Source organism: Silurus meridionalis, chromosome 15 (genome assembly GCF_014805685.1).
Source record: "Silurus meridionalis isolate SWU-2019-XX chromosome 15, ASM1480568v1, whole genome shotgun sequence".
Taxonomy (NCBI): Eukaryota; Metazoa; Chordata; class Actinopteri; order Siluriformes; family Siluridae; genus Silurus; species Silurus meridionalis.
In genome coordinates, this window is record NC_060898.1 from 14,209,136 (window position 1) to 14,233,098 (window position 23,963).

Here is a 23,963-nt window from a genome sequence, read left to right on the forward strand (position 1 = left end):
GCAAATTCATTTTAACGGCACAAATTTTAGAAATGCGTGATTACTGCGATGTGCATTTCTATTTGACTAATTTAATAAAAAATATAAATAAATATATAAGAAGCAAAATCAAAACCTTTAATGCAACACACATTTATTTGCAACATCCTTTCTTTATACAGATATTTTTTTAAAAATTCCATTAAAAGAAAATATTTGTAATCATTAACCATTTGTTTTACTGATATTCCAAGTCTCAGATCAAGCACCAAATCCACCATGGTGCACACAACCGCCAATTAAATAAGTCCGTGTGGAAATGTAGCAAAAGTACCTTTTGGTTCCCTGATGATTTATGTAATTTAAAAACACCATAATTACTTTTAAATATTTACAAAAATATTTTGTCTTCATGTTCTATGTTGAGTATGATTTCAATAATAATAAACATACATTTGCATAAAGCATCCATATCTGTCGAAGCCCATGTTGATTAGGGTATTAAAAACTTAAAATCTATTTATTTAAGGTACATTTAGAATATATAAATGTGCGATTAAGATGCGTTTAATCCTGAGTTCACTCGTGACAATCATGCGATTAATCGTGATTAAATATTTTACTTGATTGACAGCCCTACTTTCATATATTTTATTTGTTTTTTTATTTATACTTTACATTTCTTTTACCATTCCTGCACTGTTTTGTCCCAAACCAACTGTCCATGTGGCTCCTTTGCTCCTTGTGGCAACATTGCCAGGTACACCGGCGTTTCTGCTCCTTCCTCTGGGCTCTTAGGGGCATTTTGACCAGCCATGTCTGTTCTAACCCAACCTGGGCAACAGGCATTGAGGAGAATGCCATCAGCAGATCTGGTTTCATTAAGAACCCGTGCTTGGATTCTTGAAAGAACAGTTACACCAATCTAAAAAAGATCAAAAGCAAACAGTCACTTTTCACCCTGTTTTGCTGCATTAAAGATTTCATATCTTCATTAAAAGGTCCTCAGCTTCACACAAATGTGTTCAGAACGATTAGAAAAAAAGAAACAAAAACAGCACAGATTTAGAATAAGTAAAGCATAAGCACAACAGGGCTCTATATATTCAGATAGACTAAGCACAGCGTATATGAGAGCACAACAGACTACTGTAGAATACATAAAGCAATATTTGTCTAAAAAAAAAAAGGTTTTATCTGAGCACTCTTTACTGATAAATGTGCACACACAGGTCATGTTATCTCGGTCATGTCAACCTTTAATCTAACAAAAAAAAAAAAAAACATGACTATGCAGGTTAGGTAAACAGTTACCATTATTTGAGGCAATATTCACTCTTAAATAACTGTAAGAGTTATTATATGATAAGAATATTATTTTGCTATATGTTTAGAATTAATTATTTATGTTGTGCTGACTTTGCTTTTTGAATTGCATTATACCATGTTGTCCAACAAAATCATTTTGATTACTTAACTTTAGCTAGATGATAGTATCAAATGATCCACATTGTAAATAAAAATTTAGCTTGCAAACAGCACCTTGGTGGTACTATAAACAATGTTTGTCCAGCCTTTAGCCTGATGAGTTCCACTCTGTGCAGCAGTAACAAACTCCCCCATCATTAAGCAGAGCTCCTCCTCTGACATATCTGTTCTTCTCAACCTGAGACATAACAAAATTATATATGTGTATTTAAAGGGGGTTATTATCATACAAATGCCATAATATTCTCTCTCTCTCTCTCTCTCTCTCTCTCTCTCTCTCTCTCTCTCTCTCTATATATATATATATATATATATATATATATATATATATATATATACAGTACAGACCAAAGTTTGGACACACCTTCTCATTCAAAGAGTTTTCTTTATTTTCATGACTATGAAAATTGTAGAGTCACACTGAAGGCATCAAAACTATGAATTAACACGTGGTATTATATACATAACAAAAAAGTGTGAAACAACTGAAAATATGTCATATTGTAGGTTCTTCAAAGTAGCCACCTTTTGCTTAGATTACTGCTTTGCACACTCTTGGCATTCTCTTGATGCCTACTTTGAAGAACCTACAATATGACATATTTTCAGTTCACTTTTTTGTTATGTATATAATTCCACATGTGTTAATTCATAGTTTTGATGCCTTCAGTGTGAATCTACAATTTTCAAAGTCATGAAAATAAAGAAAACTCTTTGAATGAGCAGGTGTGTCCAAACTTTTGGTCTGTACTGTATATATATATATATCTTTTGGTCTGTACTGTATATATAATATATATACAGTACAGACCAAAAGTTTGGACACACAAGGTGTGTTAAAGAGTTTTAATGATCTGACTTTGGACCACACTGTGTGTATTTTAAGTTGTTGGCTTTTTAAGAGTGTATGATGAGTAAAGGCTTTAGTTTTTATACTTTGCCTGGAGTTCTGGGCTGCATTTATCCAGACATTGTTTGCTGACAAAGCTGGACACGTTGACCACACGAGCATTGGACCTCAGTAGCGGGAACAGGGCATGACACACCCACAGAGTTCCCCAAAAGTTGGTGCGCATGGTGACTTCAGCCTGTTCCCCAAAAGGCTCAGTGGCATCAACTAATAAACAGAGACAGGAAGAGATTGTGTTTTTTTTGCTGGTCAACTATTGTGCACGTGCACTGCTGTAATTGTACAAAAACATTTCAGGTGCATTAGTTATGAGTGTGAATGAACCTTTGTAAGCGATTCCCGCGTTGTTGATGAGCACGTCCAGACCTCCATATTTCTCCTTCAAAAACTTTGCAAGCACCTTGCAGCTGCCTTGGTCACAAATATCCAGTTGATGAAAGACGACATTTTTGAAACCCTCAGCTTTCACAAGCTCCACTGCCTCCTTTCCCAGTGCTTCACTGCGAGCAGTGAGGAGAACATCTCCACTATAACCAGCTTTACAAAGTCCTTTCACTATGGCCAGTCCGATGCCTTTGTTAGCTCCGGTGACTACAGCGACCTTCATAGACATGTTTCACCCAGTACAATTACACTGAACAACTCGACTTAACGGAGGAACCAGTAGTCAGGGTGCAGTGTCATTTGATTCGACCGTATGCTGTCCAGGAATGAGTCAACTCTTTGAAGCTGTGAACCGACTCATATACAATACCGGTCGGAAGTTTGTGAAACCTTTCCTACGTTTTATTTGTTGTATTTCTGTATTTAATCGAATAGAACTTCATAAATACACAATAAGACAATATAAAAAAACCCCAAACATTTAAACACTATATTTTACATTTATTTATCTAACAAAGTGCAATTCCACACAGTTCTTCAACTGATTGATTCCAGAGATTCCTTGCAAGATTTTTTTTTTTTTTAAGGTTCAACATTTATATCAACATTTCTGTTGAATTTCTATTAGGGTCTGATGTGGACCTCCGAAATTTAATTCCAAAATGTTCATATTTGATTGCTTTAACCATGGTTAGAAATGAGGTTTGTATGCAGTGAATACAGTATGTTCACACTTTTCACGTTTACGTAAACAGTTCTATTAGAATGAATCTAGAAAAAATACTTCCAAAGGCAAACTATCCTGCGTAGTATAATGTGATTAAACAACTTAACCATGGATAGACACACAATATTCATTTCTTATTGTGCTGTCCCAAATCATCTAACTTCGGTGAAAAACAATCAGAATTAGCATAATTACAGCACTGTGTAGGTGAATTCACCTGGAAAAAATAAAGTACTGTATTTTATTCTGATCTATGAACAGCCTCACAGTTTAGTGTGGCTGCATAGGTTTAGGGTTTAACTTTGATCAAAGTGCAAACTGGGAGAACTCCTCCCCTCCCAGACAGAAAAAGTGCAAAGTCATGCCAAGTAAACAAAAAAAAAACTTTTGTTGAAATTACAAAGCACTACATTAAAGTTTTTTAATGTAACTATTTCCACTGTTCTTTTTTAATTCTTTTTAAATCATAGAATTAAATGTATAGAAAGTGCACTATATTATACATATAAGCTATGCCAATATGTGTAAAATAGACAGTTGGCAGTGCACAAAATTTTATTCTGTTTTACTGTGTGTGTATACATGTTGGCTACTGCTGAATGCTGGTATGTTTGGAATGAGTGTGAAACAAGAGAGCTGTACTGTATGAGTACTGAAGCTGGACATAGAGTGATCCAGTTTTCAAAAAGCTGTGCTGTTTGAATAGACAGTTCTTCCATTTAGCCTACATGTATGACTACCACAGTAACCTGTGCATTCCTATCTACAAGGTTTTATAGTAACCACCTGGGCTTCACTCTAAAGATGTTGCTCCTCTTCAGGATAAAGCAATTTTGTCTCAACTGCCCTGACTGCCATAATCGAGTATCTGTGCATAACTATATAACCACAACAATTTAAACAAATAACACTGACTTAGACTTTATATCAAGAAAATGTTTAACAGACATCATATTGTGTTGACTATTTAAATCTTTATAACTTGATATTATTTTTTGAAAATTCAGATTATGATTTTGAAAGGATCCATTTGTTTATATCTGTATATTGGTTAATGGTGCCTTAAAAATTCCACCCCTGCTTTTACTTGTCTCTGACATTGAGTGTCAAACAGTGTTTGACTTAATGTCAGGAGTTTGAGAATTCAAATTTTGATGATACCATCTGCTGCTTTCCTCTATGTATATTAAACCAGCATGAGCATATGAAAATGGTTCATATAGCAGCTTTAAAAAAGGCCCTGGTGTAGCTGTAGATCTGAACATTATTTAAAGCCCCCTGATCTGTATCTGAATGTTTTTTGCATTGTGCAACAGCTGCATGATTGACTAATTGGATCAATTGCATGAACGAGCAAATGTTTCTAATAAAATGGTTGCATGTGCATCATGCCGATGGATCATTTGTGCATTTTGTGTTATATTCAACAAGGACAGCCTTCTTCTTCCTGAATTCAATTATAATTATCTCTTTAATTTAAATGCAAAATATAAAATTTTCAAAACAAATTGTTTAATGGGTTTTTTTAATAGGTTTTATAACAATTTTGTTTAATGCTACAATAAATGAAACTACTTTATTAATTATCACTCACTGTACACATGAGGTCTTTGCTTTGGGTGTACTGTGTGTTTTTTCACTGTCCCTATGGAAAATTATTACAGAAAGTTTATTTACAGGATTTTCATTACCTTTAGGAATCAATTAAATTTTTCTGTGGTTTTTATCCTTAAGAAACCAATTAGAAGGCTCATGCTACTCTTTAGAGAGCAGATAACATAAAATCAGTTCTGTTTCAAATAACAGGTGTGCACCTCTGGAGATGCTTAGTTATTCCTGCAATTAAATTGAATCTAATTAAGTATATTTCGACATTGTAAAGTAAATAAGATAAACAGTTTTTAACCTGCTCATGACCACAGACCACAGAGTTCACTGTTTGATAAAGCATTTTATTGATATCAGGGCATTCTATTGAAATATTTATGAAATTTGATTTTAAGCTTTTTTTCAATTAATTAAGTTTAAAAAATTAGGTTACAAAAATCTTTGCAATGTGCAAAATAAAGTAAACAATCTTTAAATACGCATAAATATGTACATATGCTTGATTTTAAGTGTAAGTCAAATAAAGAAATTCGGAACGTAAGGAAGCACTTACGATAGTATAGATACTAAAGTAACATTTTAATCTGTCATTTTTAGAAAAAGAAAAAATAATAAAAATTATAAAAACCTTTTTGCAATTACAATTGGAATGACAAATGTATCCATTAATTAATTAATTTTATTAATTTTATTTCAAACCTTGGTATAATAGACTTTTTATTTCTTGTTTTTAAAAGCCTTAAAAAACCCTTTTAATCAAAGGTAGATTTTATTATCTATTATTTTATACAAAGTCCCAAAAATATTTAAGTGTGCTATTGGTCACAGAGATAAAATAGTTTTACCAGTGTATAAAAAGAAATTAGTGCATTTAATTTAATAATGTTGCTTTCTGGTGATCAGAATTGACCTTATTTACTCTAAGAAGTTTAATTAACTGTTCTCGTATTTCCTTAGTCCTGATTCCGTAGACCAATGGGTTGCAGATACCAGGGATAAGTAGATATGAGAGACTGATAAGGACACGTAAATCAGATGTAAGGCCTGATGGAATTCTGTAGGCCAGGAAGGCCACCATGGAGCTAAAGTAAGTAACAGAGATAACTATCAAGTGGGTAGTACAAGTAGAGATAGCTTTGCTGCGTGACTCTCCTGCAGCTGATCTGAAAATTACAAAGAATATGGCAATGTAGGAAATTGCAATGCCAATGCAGTCAATAGTTGGCACGCAGAAACCTATCAGACCAGCTAAATAGTTCTTTGTGGTGTCTTCACAGGGGCTTGCCAAGGTGACCACAAGCTGATGTTCACAATGAACATGATAAAGAACATTAGAGGAACAAAACCTTAGTGTTCCAACCAAAGCAACCATGGCTGTTATAATGAATGTATTACGAATTACAATTATACCTGTAGCAATTATACAATTAGTAAAACTCATGAAATCGTTGTAACGTAATGGCAGGCATATAGCAAAGTAGCGATCTACAGCCATTCCAAACAAGATTGTGGACTGAAAACTACAGACATAGTGAACAATAAACATCTGGAGTAGACATAATTCTCGAGGCCAAACATTGATCCCTGATACTAAACTAAATAACAATCGTGGAATAATACAGCATGGCACACATATATCCACACATGCTATGAAACATATCAGCATATACATTGGAGAATGAAGTGTCCTCTGTCGTGTGATGACAAAGACAAGGGCAACATTAGTGCCCACTGCAAAGATGAACATTATAAAAAATGGAATGAAAAGAAGTTTTCTGTATTCGTTTAAAGAGGTAAATCCAATTAGATAAAATTCAGTGTGGCTAAAATTCTTTGATTGTCCAAATTCCATTGTGATCCAGGTATGTGATCCAAAAATGGAGGCAAACCACCAAAATATCTGAAATAGATGAATAAACCAAAATTTGTTTAAAAAAGCAATTTGTTTATCCTGTGTTTAAATATGGGGTCAGTTGCATTTTTTAAATGAAATTTTTACATAAATCAGCACAATCTTTATCTTTATCTGTCTAAGAGAAATATATTCAGCTTGAATTTATCCATGCTGGGGAAGGCAGCTAGTCTACTGAGGAATAAAGTATAAGTAGATTAAATACCATATAAACCATACAAATAAGACAGTTTAAAGATGTAGATCAAACGTCCGCTATAAAGGAATTAGTGTAAGACCTTGTTGAAGCTGTAAAATGTCAAGAGATGCAGTAAAGGGGGCACAATTACAAGTCATATGGGATGCAAAAATCTGCCACAAGCATGTTGCAGTGTTACAGTAAAATGGACTAAACAAGTACATGAGCAAATAGTAATGTTTAGATCTTCCCAGTGTTCCAAAAAGAAATCTACATAAGCAAGTCAGTTAAACAATATAAAAAGAAAGCAGAAATTGTACATCAATACATCAGAATCAATCAGAGTTCTTCAGAGAGACGACCAAATATACAGCAGCTCAGTCTGTAGAATCTAAAAGAGAGAACGAGTTGTGTTATCTACAGAACAATGGTATTAACAATAATATTGGGACAAAAAATTAAAGCAGGTCTTGAGGAAAAACAGTATCTTGCATGGAAATGTAAATGATACAAAGTGATGTTAATGCTCAGAGCTGATGAAGAAAATCTTTGCCTGTGTGTCAGCAGGAATTGGTTAAATATCAAGTGAAAAGAAAACAAGAAAAGCAAGGAGGCAGGAGGACTGTCTCTAGGTTATAAGAAAATAAAACAATTAATAGAGACAATAATAACATTGAATTTAAATGAAAAAAAAATGAAGTCATTTATGAAAGAGAAGCCTGTGCTTATACCTCTGTCAGTTTCTCTAGTGTGAGGAAATAGAAAATCAGTAAAAGCAATATTTTGACAAGAGAAAATTAGCAAAGGTGATACCTAGTCAAGAAGCAGAAGTTCAGAGTTGGGCAGGGTTAAAACAACATTCTGTGTCTTGCTCTATCAGTTTATATCTTCCCACCAATATCTGGAGCAAAATCTTTTAAACAAGATTTCAAACTCCCAAAACACAGTCAGGTCTGGATAATAGCATTCTTGTGTAGTCTTTTAATTGGAACAAAAAGTAATGACCTTTGCTCCTGTGTGAATTAGTTCTTGTGCACACATGAACTGAGGGGATTTATTTTCCTAAACAACACTGCACATTTAAATAAATAGAATATTGTACATTGAAATACATTAAATTATTTTTTGTTATGAGCATTCACAGTATATGGGAATGTATTGTAAAGACCCACACCTGTCTTTAAAATTCTGTTTTCCCCTGGTTTAATTTAGGAGCTTCTTATCAGGAATGTAATGGTGTCGTGATTATGCAGAGTCTACTTTTTACACAAGCAATTTCTGTGAAACGTTTCAGGTTTGTTTGTTTGAGAACATATCTCATGTTCATGGTAATTACCACTTGTATATACAGCCATAGGCGAAAGTATTGAGAATGACACATTCACTTGCACAAAGTTTTTAGGATGTCAATTTGCCTATACTCCAGAAAGTTATGAAGAGTGTTCAGATGAATTGCAGTTAATTCCCTCTTTGCCATGAAAATTAACTAAATAACTAACTAACTAACTAAATAAATAAAACATTTTTAATGCATTTCAGCCAGCCACAAAATGACCAGCTGGCATATTGTCATGGATTCTCTCTTTTAGAGTGTTGAAGAGGACATAGTTGGAGATTGTTCTGTCATGCAGATTCAGTTAGAATAACAGACTGGAAGCTTTAAAGAATGGTGGTGCTTGAAATTATTGTTTTTCCTATGTTAACCTTGGTAACCTGCAAGAAAAATCAACCAGTCATCATTGCTTTGCACAAAAAGGGATTCACAGGCAAGGATATTGCTGTTAGTAAGATTGCACCTAAAGCAACCATATATCAGATTATCAAGAACTTCAAGGAAAGAGTTTTAATTGTTTTGAAGATTACTTCCCCATACAATAAAAAAAATATATATTTTCAATGGACAGACCGAGCAGAAGATCCAAAAGCTGGGAAGGTACCTGAGGACCAGACGGCGATCAGGACCAGACGGAGTGGAGCCGGCTTCTTTCGTGGGCAGAATATGCGCAAAACTCCTTGTGTCAGGACGCTACAGGGCACACACTCTTCCAGTGCGTGCTCGGATTCCAGCCCCCCGCTATTAACATGGTCGGACGAACCTTCTCAGGTGCCCGTGGTGGACTACTGTTTTCGGGAGAGCGTCAGGGTCTGGGAGTCTGCGCACACTCAAACTGCGTCGGGCATTGAGGGAGACCCGAAGACATGCAGACTCACGGAGGCTGGAGGCCCCATCTTACCGGCCCGGGGATCTGGTATGGTTGTCCACCAGAGATCTACGGCTGCAGCTCCCTTGCTGGATGCTGAACCCCAGGTTCATTGGACCCTTTAAGATCAAGAGGCCGATCAACGAGGTTGCTTACAGACTGGAGCTACCTCCCCGATACCGGATTCATCCCACGTTCCACGTGTCGCTCCTAAAACCATACACCTCTTCGACCCTGCAACACCCGGGCGAGACGGCAGGTCCCCCGCTTCCGGAGATACTGGATCAGCCCTCGGTTTACTTAGTACGGGTACTCGCCGCCGGGGTAGGAGCCTGGAGTACTTAGTAGACTGGGAGGGTTATGGTCCAGAGGAACAGTCGTGGGTGGCCAGACAGGACATATTGGACCCGACGCTCCTGGAGGAGTTCCATACCGCCCATCCATGTCGTCCTGCGCCCCGGGATCAAGGCCGACCCAGGCGTCGGGTCAGGGCGTCAGGAGCCGCCCCTGAGGGAGGGAGTACTGTCAGGGTTCCACCAGCCACACCTTCTCCAAACGCACCTATCACTCCTAGCAGCTCACCATCATACTACATACCAACACCTGACACTCATCAGCTCACCTCCCTACTTAAGCTCCGCTCCCCTTCATGTCACTGTCCGTTCTACAGTTCACGCTAGAGAACATTCACAGACTATCATGCTTGAAATACTAACTTTCCCAGGATAGTGTGTATTCCACGAACTTAACCTTTCCATAGAATTACCTAAGCTTGCTGGACTTTCATGTACTCTATGGTTTGCCGTTTTACCTATTTTCTATCTGTTTCATTAAAACCTCGTTCTGCTGAACTTCGGTTTCCGGCGAGTTCTTCCGGCCTGACAATCTTATAGTTTAAATATCTGAAAGAAACTTTTTTATTTATTATCAACAGAGCCCAGTCATTAAGTACTGTGTGCAATATCAAAGTGATGCCTGAATAGATTGTCTGATCAAGAAGTTCACTTAATGTCACTGTTTAACCTGTTTTTGTTGAAGGTAACTGCATATGTCTTTTGTTGTTGTTGTTGTTGTTTTTTGTTTAATAATTTATTTATTTATTTATTCATTTTTACATAATTTAACAATTTCTCGTCAACACTGGTGTACAGTTAAAAGTTATTTACACACACCTTTTCCTTCAGTGGTTTTTCTTAATTTTTATTGTTCTCAAAATTGTACCATAATGCTGAAGTCATCCAAAATATTAGCCAAAATATAAAGAACACATACACTATGGAAATATGTAGTAAACAATGATCTTGCTCTTATCTTGACCTTAGTGGACCCTTTATGCCTATAGTCAATAATAGTCATACTGTATACTGATTTTCACATTTAGATTTAAACTACAAACACGAGCACACGTTTTATGACAAAATTATTTATTAGTGTGTCTAAAAGGTTTAGTTGCATATTTCACATACCAATATACTGTAGTTTTTATTTAAAATATTACATCACCAGATTTCATATTCCTTTGTGACAATTTCTTTATCACAACTTTATCACATTACTACATTTAATATATACAATAGTTCTGTTTTAAACCCACAAAAATAAAACTTTACACAAACTCAAAGTGATTCTTACACATATAATCACCAACAGAGTTCATGTGACATATACAAAAATGACCTTCTGTCATATATTATATAATATATCATATATTCAAGGCAAATTTTAACCCCTTAATTTTTAACATTTTAGGTCACTGATCTAGAATTTTTTGATTTAACTTTAATTATTTACAACAATATGCTCTGAATGCTCTGATTTGTTCACAAACAACAGGACCAGACAGTTCATTATTAATGTAAATACATGGTCTCATAATGTCATTGCTGTCAAGTGCTCTTTCAAATCCTGTAGGAATATGAACAGTCCTCATAAAGGTCAATGATATTTAGACAATACATCCTCGAACTAGCTTCTGCACTGTACAATTCCCAAATTTTCGACTGCATATAGGCAATGTTGGTCATCAGTGACACAAAGAAAGTAAAAACCTTAAAAAATACTTTGTTTCTTGTATTTATCTTTGTATATATTTGGCTGTGAATGACTTCTCTATTGACAACTTTCTTTCTTTCTTTCGGCTTCAACCATTAGGGGTCGCTACAGCGGATCATCCGTATACATGATCCGCATGTTCGATTTGGCACAACTATTCTGTTATAATACCTGCCAGTAGAGGGCATGGGTACATCTAGCAATGCATGCAATGCATTCATATCATTTTCAGACATTTTCCATTGCATAACCTTTTTTATTGCTGGTAGTTGGATATACCACATTACCTTATTTAAATGTTTAAAGAAAAAGGACAGTGTTTCCCAAACCACAAAGAAATGTTGCCCAAATGATTGTTGATGAGTATATAGACACAACCTTGACAGACACACAGGGAAGCTGAGAGATATGGAGGAGGAAAATGAAAACTTGAGGAATGACAATTAACAATTAATAACAATGCTGATTAGAGGCACTTGTTTTACTTATGGAGTGAATCATGCAATCAGCTATCACAATGTTTGGTAGTTTACATTGTTTTTACTGTCTTTGGACTTTACATTTTTTAATTATTACTGAACTGTCATTTTGTTTCAATAATATTTAATTTGTTAGGTAAAGTTGAGACAAAGAATTTACTAATTGGCAATTATATTAATTATTTGTAATTACATTTTTATCAAGTATATGACAAGAAAACTAAAACATATCTAATCTCTGTAACATTTAGTATTACATAGCTTCATAAAATGCACCATTAAAATTGCATTCATCAGCTTGCATGATTATATGTACACATCGAAAGTAGATGAGTAGGTAAATTGGAATAAGAGATTGTTTTATCATATCTTATTTTGTTGCCAGAGCTACCGAATATGATTAATGATGTAATGATGGCCCTGAAGTCTCAGTGTTCATCAACGTCATCAGGCAGCTCTGACTTGGAAAGTGGACAAGGTTTGCCACATTGTATTTCACAGCCCTCACCACAGCCCTCACCACAGCCCTCCCTTTAATTAAAGTATTATCCACAGAACAGGTAGAGTACTATTTATTAAGTCAATAAATATTGCAAACTTTTATATGAACCATTTGATAATTACCATCTATGTAAAACTTTTGCAGACCTTGGCAACACTGCATACTATATATTGTTTTCATACACTTCCTAAAAACAGGTTAGAATTTCTTCTGAATCTAATATATTCATGAGAACTCTGCCTCCTGTTTTCTGAGATCACTCCTAACAGCAGTGTACTTTCACTTCTTACACCACAATACCCCTGGTCTCACTGATTCTCACTAATTGTCTTGAATCATAGGACTATACAACCATCTTAGTTGTTGTCAAATGTTTACATGCATCAAATCTCAGTGACTAATCCCAGTCTCTTTCAGTAACTTTCAGAGTTTTTGTTCAATCATGTCTTCCCATATTTTGAAATACTGAAATCAGCGATCAGGGTCCTCATTTCATGTCACGTGTTATTAAATATTGAGACATAAACGTAAGACAAACATAAAGTAAAAACCTTGAACTAAATTGACTTTAAGCCCAGACCACAAGCTCACTCCAGAAAAAAACTGGAGCTCTTGTATTTCTTTTTTTAGTAATACTTTTGTTGGTGAAAGTTACATTATAAAATCTAATGGAGAATATCCTCCTAAGAGTGGAGGCTTTTACAGTAACAAGCGAGGACAAAGTCCAAATTAGCACCCACAGCTTTGGAATGGAATGTTTAACGACAGATAAGGATGTGATGCCCAAAAAAACTCTGATCAGATAGTGTAATTATATGCATTTTTTTTAAAACAGCTAACATTGTTTTTGGTGCTAACATTTTCTCAGTCTTCTCTGTGTTATTACAACGTTGACACTAAATGCATTCACTCATACAGTAGGAATAGTTTATAGTATATCTCAGAATAGTGTATTAGAATATTGTCTCAGAAAGATGTTGGGCCACTGAGTCACTGAGGTTGTAGTGGTAAAGGTTTTAGTGCATGTTATAAAGACTATAGAATTATACATAATAATAATAATAATAATAATAATAATAATAATAATAATAATACATTATTTTCATGAACCCATTCAATGAGCTTTGTCAAAAATATGTCTCATATACAGTGTGCAGTTACATTTGTATGTAAAAATGTTAAACTATTATTTATTTATTTATTTGTTTGTTTGTTACAGATTTGTCTAATTATTTCAAGATAACCTAACAACATTTAGATACTTTCAAATAGGCAATAACTCAATTAAACCAAAAGCTTTAGCAGATAATCACATGCATTAAAATAATTCCACAGAGCGATAGTATCATGTGTAAAAGTCCTGAAATTTTAGGATTACAAGTGTCTCGTAGAAGCATTTATGAACATTGTTTAAAGTTCTATACAAGCAAAATTGTATTAAATACATTTTTATTCCTATTATTCACTTTTCTATTATTATTTTTAAACAATGGAAGAACAATGGAGTCTCAATACACACACAAAAATAGAAAACAAAACAGAATTAAAGAAGCTTTTGTAATTGAAGCTTTTGCAGGTTTGTCTTATTTTTTCATGATAGCTATTTTGTTAACACAGGATATTTTCTTAATATGTTTCTTTATAACCTGACCACTGATACCATAAATAATTGGATTAAACAGAGGAGGAAACATCATAAAATATAGAGACATAAAAGTACGGAACACATATGGAAAATGCTTTGAACTAAATCGACTTTGTATTATTTCAAAAAATATTCCAACAAAATAATTTAAAACAGCAAGGAGATGAGGTGTACATGTCTGAATGGCTTTAGCTTTACATTCCTTAGAAGAAAATAAACAAACATACAAAATCTGTGCATAAGAGAATAAAATCATTATAGTCTGGGGAATCATGTAAACAGCCATTAGACCAAGTCCGAATATGCTGTGGACAGTGATGTCTGTGCACGATAGTTTCATGAGTTCAAAATTTACACAGTGTGTCTTATCTATAATTTCTGCACAAAAGGTTAAGCGTATTGTAAATGACTCGTATACCAGAAAAGTGGCGAATGGATAAACCCATGCAAAAATTATAAATGCCTGAAGCTTTTTTGTTGACATCATGTCATGATAGTGAAGTGGGTAACAAATTGCAGCATAACGGTCATAGCTCATAAAGGCCAAAATATTTAGCTCAATAATATTATAAGTGTGTAAACAGAAGATTTGTATGAGACAGTTTGTTAAAGATATCCTATGCCTCTCAGTAGTGAGATTAAATAAAAGGTGAGGAATCAAACTTGTGCTGCCAAAAATGCCATTGCATGACAGATTGAGTACAAAGATATACATTGGATTATGCAATGTTTTTTCAGAATAAATAATGGCAATCAGAAGCGAGTTTAGCAAAAAAATTGCAACATAGAGTAGGAGAAAAATGAAAAAGAACAAAGGCTTCTGCTGGTCCATTATAAAGTAGCCATCCAGAATGAATGAGGTAATGCTTGATATATTTTCCATGAAGATTTACAGATTTGCTGCAGATAAAAGAGAAAGAAATCTTAATTAAAATACAGATATTTATACAATAATTCATTGTTTAACAATTTTTTTTTTACATAATTTTTTACGTGGAAATTATGATGACATTCTTAGAGTGTATAATGATGGTGTATACAATAGCTTTGCATGACACGAACAGATTGGGTAAAACTATATTTATCATTGACTGCAGAAAAATACATTTTTAGTTGTTTAAATTTGAAATGTTTCTGATATTTGTAATCATAATAAAGCAAATCGGTATCTTGCCATATTTTATCGATAAGTGAAAACCTATTCAAAAACAAAAACACACCATTTTACTAATTATTGAATTAATCATACTCCCATTTAAATCCTTTCCCTATTTAAATAGAAATTTTAAACTCAAATGATTATTAGATTAAATTATTAATATGCATTAAAATGTTACTTAACTGTATTACACATCTATTAATATTAAAATATTCAGTTCATGAATAAAAAGATATAGCCTTTACTCCAAATAGCTGAGATTTTTTGGAGAAGTACCAGAGAAGAAGTTGTTCTCATGAAATTATTTGCCTAGTTGTCATGCTCAGTTATAAAGCTTAAAAAAGTAGGATGGTTCATAACATTAGTATTTCTCTTGTGCATTCACATCCATGGTCTTGTAATGTGAATGCTCATAGGAATAGAAGACCAGGAAAACCAACCCCAGTGGAGAAATGAAAGTAGAGTGCTGTTAAAATATATATAGAATACAAATATATATAAATACATAATTTTAAGAAAAATATATGGATAATATAATTTTTTATTGGATGGCTATATCTCTCAAATACTTAGGACAGGGTCAAGTTTTCATCTGTGTAGCATCTCCTCTTCTTTAACACAACAGTTCCTATATGGCTGTGAACTGAGAAGACCAGTTGCTGCAGTTTTGGGAGGAATGTTGTCCTATTTGTATCTGATACAGATTCTAGCTGCTCAACATTTCTGTGTCATTTTATTTTGTATTTTTCATTTAATGATGCACCAAATGTTCTAAAATGGTGAAGGGCCTGGACTGTTGACAGGCCATTTCAGGACAGGACTATTAGACTATTAAGCCATGCTGTTGTAATATATGCAGTATACAATTTGGCATTGTCTTGCTGAAATATGCAAGGCCTTCCCTGAAAAACATTTGTCTGATTGAAAACATTTGCTCTTTGAAAACCTTTATATATCTTTAAGGATTGATGGTCCCTTTCCAAATATGCAGGCTGCCCATTCCATAGGATCTTAAGAACCCCCATACTTAGCACTGATGATAAACTGCATGGTTCCTCTCCTCTTTAGTCTGGAGGATGCTTTCCAAAAAGTGTTTAAAATTGCTATTCATCTAATCACAGAACAGTTTTCCACATTTTTAAATGAGCTGTGGCCCAAAGATGATGGTAGTGTCTCTGTATCATGTTCATATATGGGTTCTTCTTTGCATCATAAAGCTTGAACCTTTTTTACCCAATCATCTTACTGATCTGTTGCCAATTAGCCTATTAGTTGCAAAATGTTCCTCTAGTTATTTCTTTTTTTGTAACTTTATTCTAGCTTTTTGTTGGTCTATCCTACATTTATTGAGACTTGTTGCAGCCATCACATTTCATTTTCCTTAAAATGGTACCTTTCCCCTGTATGAACATTTTGTGTGGTTTTTTTTTTTCATTTTCTATTATGAATAAAATATGGGTTTAAAAGATTTGCAGATCATTGCATTTTGTTTTTATTTACATTTTACACAGCATCCCAACTTTTTAAAATTGGGGTGTAAGATGGAGAACAGGAGAGAATATGTTAAACATGGAGGTGTAACCTTTATGTTTTGGGGTTGCTTTGGAGCAGTAAAAAGTTGGAGACTTTTTCATGGTTAAAAGAATATTGACCCAACAGAAAGAAATATCCACCTACCAAAGAACACTTTTGGCAAGTTTACAAGTTGCATGAAAAAGTATTTCAGCTTAATATTTGGTCTTGATCTGTCTTGATGTCAAGAGTGTGCAAAGCTTTTATTCATGCTAAGGGACGATTTATAAATAAAAATAAAGTTCAACATCTGTAAATTTATATAATGGCTTAGTCAAAGTAAATCTTTATACCGTTACATTACCTTTATTTATATCATGTGTCTCCCAAAACCAATAAAGACTAGGTGTTCCGAAACCTTTGACAGGTTTTGTATGCTGGGAAAATTCATGATTGCCTACATTGAGACATATTGATCTACTTGCTTTATTATGATGACCATGTACACCATATTCACAAGGTATTACACAGATAAGCTATTATAACAGCTAACCCTCTAGAGCAGGGAACACAGCATACATAAAAGTTTGATATTATTTTGATATATAGTTTGAAATAGAATTGTTTTATATATATATATATATAAATATTATAGTATTGGCAGCTCTGCATGTTTCACAGTGTATTCCAAGTGGTTTTCTCCTGAAGGCAAACTACTCTCACGTCCCACACCACACTTTAAGGCTAATTCACGATTCTCTTTAATCTCAAGACTATACAAACATCTTGGTCATTGTCAGATATTCACATTCCTCAAATCTCTCCTCAAATCCAAAATATGGAATACTGGAGGAGATCAACAGCAATCAGAGTCCTCAATTCATGTCACATGCATTGGCCAACTTTATGAAGAGACTCATGGAATGAGTTTGGGAACATGCACAGTAATGTCCAGAACAAGAAGCCCATTTATAGAAATAAAACCTCTAGCATGTCCAAATCTCAGCCCTGTGTATTGGTCTATAGATTTCTCAAACAAATCAATCCATAACCTACAGGTTGGATGTAGTATGTCATGGCGGCAAAGCCTCATCGTTGCATGTTTTCTAAATAAAACATCTCATTTCAGAGAAGTGTGTGTGATATTGGAAAATAAATTACATCTCGATATTTTCTGGGATTTTGCAGATACTGATTATCACATTATAATTATAATGATTATAATTAAAAATTTTGTTTGTAAATCTCATATTGTACTAGCTCGCTTTCACAATTTCAAGAGCATACTAGATAAATGAAACAATATGTTGAAGGACAGTGTATTTATTATTTAAAACTGTATCATTCACATAAAAACAACAAAAATCACTGCTCTGCCATAAAGCGAACTTGTCAGGATTTGGGGGATTTTAGGGGATTTTCTGTGTTTTTTCGGTTTCCACCCGGCTAACACTGATTGTTTCAGCTGAGACTCATTTTCATATGTGTATAAATAACTCTTTTTTTTGTGCAGGTCTTTTGTCGGTTTGTCTGTTTGATTCCTTGCTGCCTGTTTAATTCTTGCGTGTAAGTTTCATTGCTGTTTGTTTGGATTTACTTTCTTCTGCCCGTGCTGTGTCGAGTATTTATTTTTGCCATTCTGTTACTTTATCTCCTGGTGTTGGTGAAATTATAATTTTGTTCCCTTTGGGGACACTTTGGTGCCTACGATCATGGCCACCATAGATTATACCACCCACAATGTGCACCACTCACAGCTGCTGACTCACTGATCAAGTACACCTGATTGTGTGCAACCTAGTGCAAACAGACAATGCAAGACAGATCTGCTTCTTTTTCTTTTTCTTCTTCTTTTTCTTTTTCTTTCGGCTACTCCCATTAGGGGTCGCCACAGCGGATCATCCGTCTCCATACCACCCTGTCCTCTACATCTGCCTCTTTCACACCAACTACCTTCCCTCACCTCATCCATGAACCTCCTCCTTGGTCTTCCTCTTTTTCTCTTTCCTGGTGGCTCCTTCCTCAGCATTCTCCTACCAATATAACTGATGCCCCTCCTCTGCACATGTCCAAACCATCTCAATCTCGCCTCTCTCATCTTGTCACCAAAACGTCCTACATGCGCTGTCCCTCTAATAAACTCATTTCTTATCTTGTCGATCCTCGTCAATCCCAACGAAAACCTTAACATCTTTAGCTCTGCTACCTCCAGCTCCGCCTCCTGCCTTTTACTCAATGCCACTGTCTCTAATCCATACAACATCGCAGGTCTCACCACAGACCTATAAACTTTGCCTTACATTCTTGCAGATACCCTTTTATCACAGATCACTCCTGTCACTCTTCTCCACCCACTCCACCCTACCTGCACTCTTTTCTTTACTTCCCTAACACACTCTTCATTACTTTGCACTGTTGACCCCAGGTACCTGAACTCCTCCACCTTCTCCACCTCTTCTCCCTGCAACCACACCACTCCACTGCCCTACCTCTCATCCACACACATGTACTTTGTCTTACTCCTACTGACTTTCATTTCCCTTCTCTCCAGCGCATACCTCCACCTCTCCAGACTCTTCTCAACCTGCTCACTACTCTCACCACAAATCACAATATCATCCGCAAACATCATAGTCCAGGGAGACTCCTGTCTGACCTCATCCGTCAACCTGTCCATCACCACTGCAAACAGGAAAGGGCTCAGGGCCGATCCTTGATGCAGTCCAACCTTCACCTTGAACCAGTCTGTCGTTCCTACTGCACACTTCACTGCTATCACACTGTCCTCATACATGTCCTGCACCACCCTTACATACTTCTCTGACACACCAGACTTCCTCTTACAATACCACAACTCCTCTCTTGGCACTCTGTTGTACGCTTTCTCTAAATCCACAAATCCACAATGCAATTCCTTCTGTCCTTCTCTATACTTATCCATCAACATTCTCAAAGCAAATACGGCATCTGTGGTGCTCTTCCTCGGCATGACACCATACTGTTGCTCGCAGATGGTCACCTCTTTTCTCAGCTTGGCTTCCACTACTCTTTCCCATAACTTCATGATGTGACTGATCAACTTAATTCCCCTGTAGTTACTGCAAGACTGCACATCTCCCTTATGCTTAAAGATCGGTACCAGCACACTCGTTCTCTATTACTCAGGCATCCTCTCACCTTCCAGAATCTTGTTAAACAATCTGGTTAAAAACTCCACTGCCATCTCTCCTAAACATCTCCATGCTTCTACCGGTATGTCATCTGGTCCAACCGACTTTCCACTCTTCATCCTCTTAATCGCTGCTCTCACTTCCTCTTTACTAATCTTATCCACTTATTTCTTCACCATCTCCACATCATCCAACCTTCTCTCTTTTAATTTTCCTCGTTCAGCTGCTCAAAATACTTCCTCCATCTTCTCAACACACTCTCCTCACTAGTCAACACATTTCCATCTACATCCTTTATTGCTCTTACTTGCAACACATCCTTCCCAGCTCGGTCCCTCTGCCTGGCCAATCAGTACAAATCCTTTTCTCATTCTCTAGTGTTCAACCTATTATACAGCTCCTCGTATGCCTTTTCCTTGGCTTTCGCCACGTCCCTCTTTACCTGCTGCCGCATCTCCTTGTACTCCTGCCTACTTTTCTCATCACCCTGTCGATCCCACTTCTGTTTTGTTAACCTCTTTCCCCTTATGCTCTCCTGCACTTTCTCATTCCACCACCACGTCTCTTTCTCTTCCTTTTTATTTCACATGTCACACCAAGTACTTTTCTAGCTGCCTCCCTCATCACTCCTGCAGTGGTTACCCAATCATCCAGCACCTCTTCACCACCACCGAATCTGTCTAACCTCTTCCCTGAACCTCACACTACAGTCTTCCTCCTTCAGTTTCCACCATCTTATTCTTCTCTCAGTCCTCACTCTCCTCCTCTTTTTCTTCACCTCCAAAACCATCCTACAGACCACTATCCGATGGTGTCTAGCTACACTGTCCCCTGCCAACACCTTACTGTCTCCAATCTCCTTCAGGTTGCATCTTCTACATAGAACATAATCGACCTGTGTGCACCTTCCTCCACTTTTAAAGGTCACCCTATGATCCTCCTTCTTTTTAAAATACGTATTCACTACTGCTATTTCCATCCTTTTAGCAAAATCTACCACTATCTGCCCTACTACATTCCTCTCCTTTAGGCCATACCTACCCATAACCTTCTCATCACCTCTGTTCCCTTCACCTACATGTCCATTAAAGTCTGCCCCAATCACCAATCGTTCATTTCTAGGTACACCATCTACCACTTCATCTAATTTACTCCAGAATCTTTCCTTCTCCTCCATCTCACAGCCGACCTGTGGAGCATACGCACTGATGACATTTATCATCATCCCTTCAACTTCCACCTTCACGATCATCACCCTATCAGAAACTCTCTTCACCTCCACTACACTCTTACTGTACTCTTCCCTCAGAATCACCCCTACACCATTTCTCTTTCTATCCAAACCATAATGGAACAGTTTAAACCCACCTCCAATGTTATCCACTTAGTCTCCTGAACACACAACATATCTACCTTTCTCCTCTCCATCATATCAGCTACCTCTCTCCCTTTATCCGTCATAGTATCAACATTTAAAGTACCACCCTGAACCTTAACTCTCCTACACTTTTCCTTTCCCTGTCGCCTCTGTAGACGTCTTCCCCTCTCCTTCTCCTCCTTCGGCCAACAGTAGCCCAATTTCCACTGGTACCCTGTTGGCTAACGATACCTGTGGCGGTCGTTGGTAACCCGAGCCTCGACCGATCCGGTATGAAATTCTTAATCATGACCCGGATATTTGATTTGGCACATGTTTTACGCTGGATGCCCTTCCTAACGCAACCCTTCCCATTTAACCGGGCTTGGGACCGGCACTAAGAGGGCACTGGATTGTGCCTCCCTAATGGCTGGGTTAAAGACAGATACAGAGATACAATACAAAATACTGCTGACCAGTATACCTACTGTATAATGTTAATTAGTACAATGTGCAAAAAGAGAACTATAAACAAGAGTGCTTGTAATAATAATAATAAAAAAAATGTTGTGCAACCAGCAAAAGCAGAAATCAGGAGGTGTGGAAAAATAGCATTAAAACAGTTATAATATAATATGGGTGATGCTGTAGACATGGATGTATATGAATTGAAATGAGTACTGAGTAATGAGTGACTAATCCCAGTCTCTTTAAGTAACTCAACTTAGTTTTTGTTCAATCATATCTGCCCATATTTTGGAATACTGGAGACCATCAGCGATCAGAGTCCTAATTTCATGTCATGTGCCATTGAATATTAAGACATAAAAGTCAGACAAACATAAAGTAAAAACCTTGAACTAAATTGACTTTGAGCCCGGAAGACAAGCCCACTCTTGTATTATTTTTTTTCAGTAATACTTTTGTGGTTAAAAGTTACAATTTAAAATCTAATTGTCAATATCCTCCTAAGAGTGAAGGCTTTTACAGTAACAAAGTGAGGACAAAGTCCAAATTAGCACCCACAGCTTTGGAATGGAATGTATAACAACAGATAAGGATGTGATGCCCAAAAAAACTCTGATCAGATAGTGTAATTATATGCATTTGTTTAAAACAACTAACATTGTTTTTGGTCCTAAAATTTTCTCAGTCTTATTTGTGTTATTACAACGTTGACACTAAATGCATTCACTCATACAGTAGGAATAGTTCATAGTATGTTTTAGCATAGTGTATTAGAATATTGTCTCAGAAAGATGTTGGGTCACTAAAAGTCACTGAGGTTGTAGTGGTTAAGGTTTTAGTGCATGTTATAAAGACTATAGAATTATACATAATAATACATTATTTTCATCACCCTATTCAATGAGCTTTGTCAAAAATATGTCTCATATACAGTTTGTATACATTTGTATGTTAAAATTTTAAACTATTATTTATTTATTTGTTTGTTTGTTTGTTTGTTTGTTACAGATTTTTCTAATTATTTCAAGATAACTCAATAACTCAATTAAACCAAAAGCTTTAACAGATAATCACATATATTAAAATAATTCCACAGAGCGATAGTAGCACGTGTAAACGTCCTGAAATTTTAGGATTACAACTGTCTCATAGAAGCATTTATGAGCATTGTTTAAAGTTCTATACAAGCAAAATTAATTAAATACATTTTTATTCCTATTATTCACTTTTCTATTATTATTTTTAAACAATAGAAGACAAAACTAGTTTCAATACACACACAAAATAGAAAACAAAACAGAAGTAAAGACAGTGTAATTGAAGGTTTTGCAGGTTTGCCTTATTTTTTCATGATAGCTATTTTGTTAACACAGCATATTTTCTTAATATGTTTCTTTATAACCTGACCACTGATACCATAAATAATTGGATTAAACAGGGAGGAAACATCATAAAATATAGAGACATAAAAGTACGGAACACATATGGAAAATGCTTTGAACTAAATCGACTTTGTATTATTTCAAAAAATATTCCAACAAAATAATTCAAAACAGCAAGGAGATGAGGTGTACATGTCTGAATGGCTTTAGCTTTACATTCCTTAGAAGAAAATAAACAAACATACAAAATCTGTGCATAAGAGAATAAAATCATTATAGTCTGGGGAATCACATGAACAGTCAATAGACCAAGACCAAATATGCTGTGGACAGTGATGTCTGTGCAAGATAGTTTTATAAGTTCAAAATTTACACAGTGTGTCTTATCTATAATTTCTGCGCAAAAAGTCAAGCGTATTGTAAATGACTCGTATGCCAGAAAAGTGGCGAATGGATAAACCCATGCAAAAATTATAAATGCCTGAAGCTTTTTTGTTGACATCATGGCATGATAGTGAAGTGGGTAACAAATTGCAGCATAACGGTCATAGCTCATAAAGGCCAAAATATTTAGCTCAATAATATTATAAGTGTGTAAACAGAAGATTTGTATGAGACAGTTTGTTAAAGATATCCTATGCCTCTCAGTAGTTAGATTAAATAACAGGTGAGGAATCAAACTTGTGCTGCCAAAGATGCCATTGCATGACAGATTGAGTACAAAGATATACATTGGATTATGCAATGTTTTTTCAGAATAAATAATGGCAATCAGAAGCGAGTTTAGCAAAAAAATTGCAACATAGAGTAGGAGAAAAATGAAAAAGAACAAAGGCTTCTGCTGGTCCAT

The 23,963-nt window shown here is 35.6% G+C and overlaps 3 protein-coding genes across 3 annotated transcripts; all 3 read right to left on the reverse strand.

Annotated features, from left to right (window-relative positions):
- Nucleotides 1–185: 185 nt before the first annotated feature.
- LOC124398407 (carbonyl reductase [NADPH] 1-like) lies at nucleotides 186–3,064 on the reverse strand. The gene is made up of 4 exons (XM_046868588.1): nucleotides 2,702–3,064; nucleotides 2,404–2,584; nucleotides 1,522–1,645; nucleotides 186–904 (listed from the first exon to the last, which is right to left on the reverse strand). The coding sequence occupies exons 1-4, from the start codon at nucleotides 2,988–2,990 to the stop codon at nucleotides 665–667; spliced, it is 834 nt and encodes a 277-aa protein (XP_046724544.1). The 5' UTR covers nucleotides 2,991–3,064; the 3' UTR covers nucleotides 186–664.
- A 10,939-nt stretch (nucleotides 3,065–14,003) lies between these two features.
- LOC124398227 (olfactory receptor 6C74-like) lies at nucleotides 14,004–14,603 on the reverse strand. Its single transcript, XM_046868312.1, has 2 exons — nucleotides 14,529–14,603; nucleotides 14,004–14,159 (listed from the first exon to the last, which is right to left on the reverse strand). Exons 1-2 carry the CDS (start codon nucleotides 14,601–14,603, stop codon nucleotides 14,004–14,006), a joined length of 231 nt encoding a protein of 76 aa, XP_046724268.1.
- A 351-nt stretch (nucleotides 14,604–14,954) lies between these two features.
- Nucleotides 14,955–23,963, reverse strand: LOC124398228 (olfactory receptor 4P4-like). The gene is made up of 3 exons (XM_046868314.1): nucleotides 23,595–23,963; nucleotides 23,207–23,393; nucleotides 14,955–14,965 (listed from the first exon to the last, which is right to left on the reverse strand). The coding sequence occupies exons 1-3, from the start codon at nucleotides 23,961–23,963 to the stop codon at nucleotides 14,955–14,957; spliced, it is 567 nt and encodes a 188-aa protein (XP_046724270.1).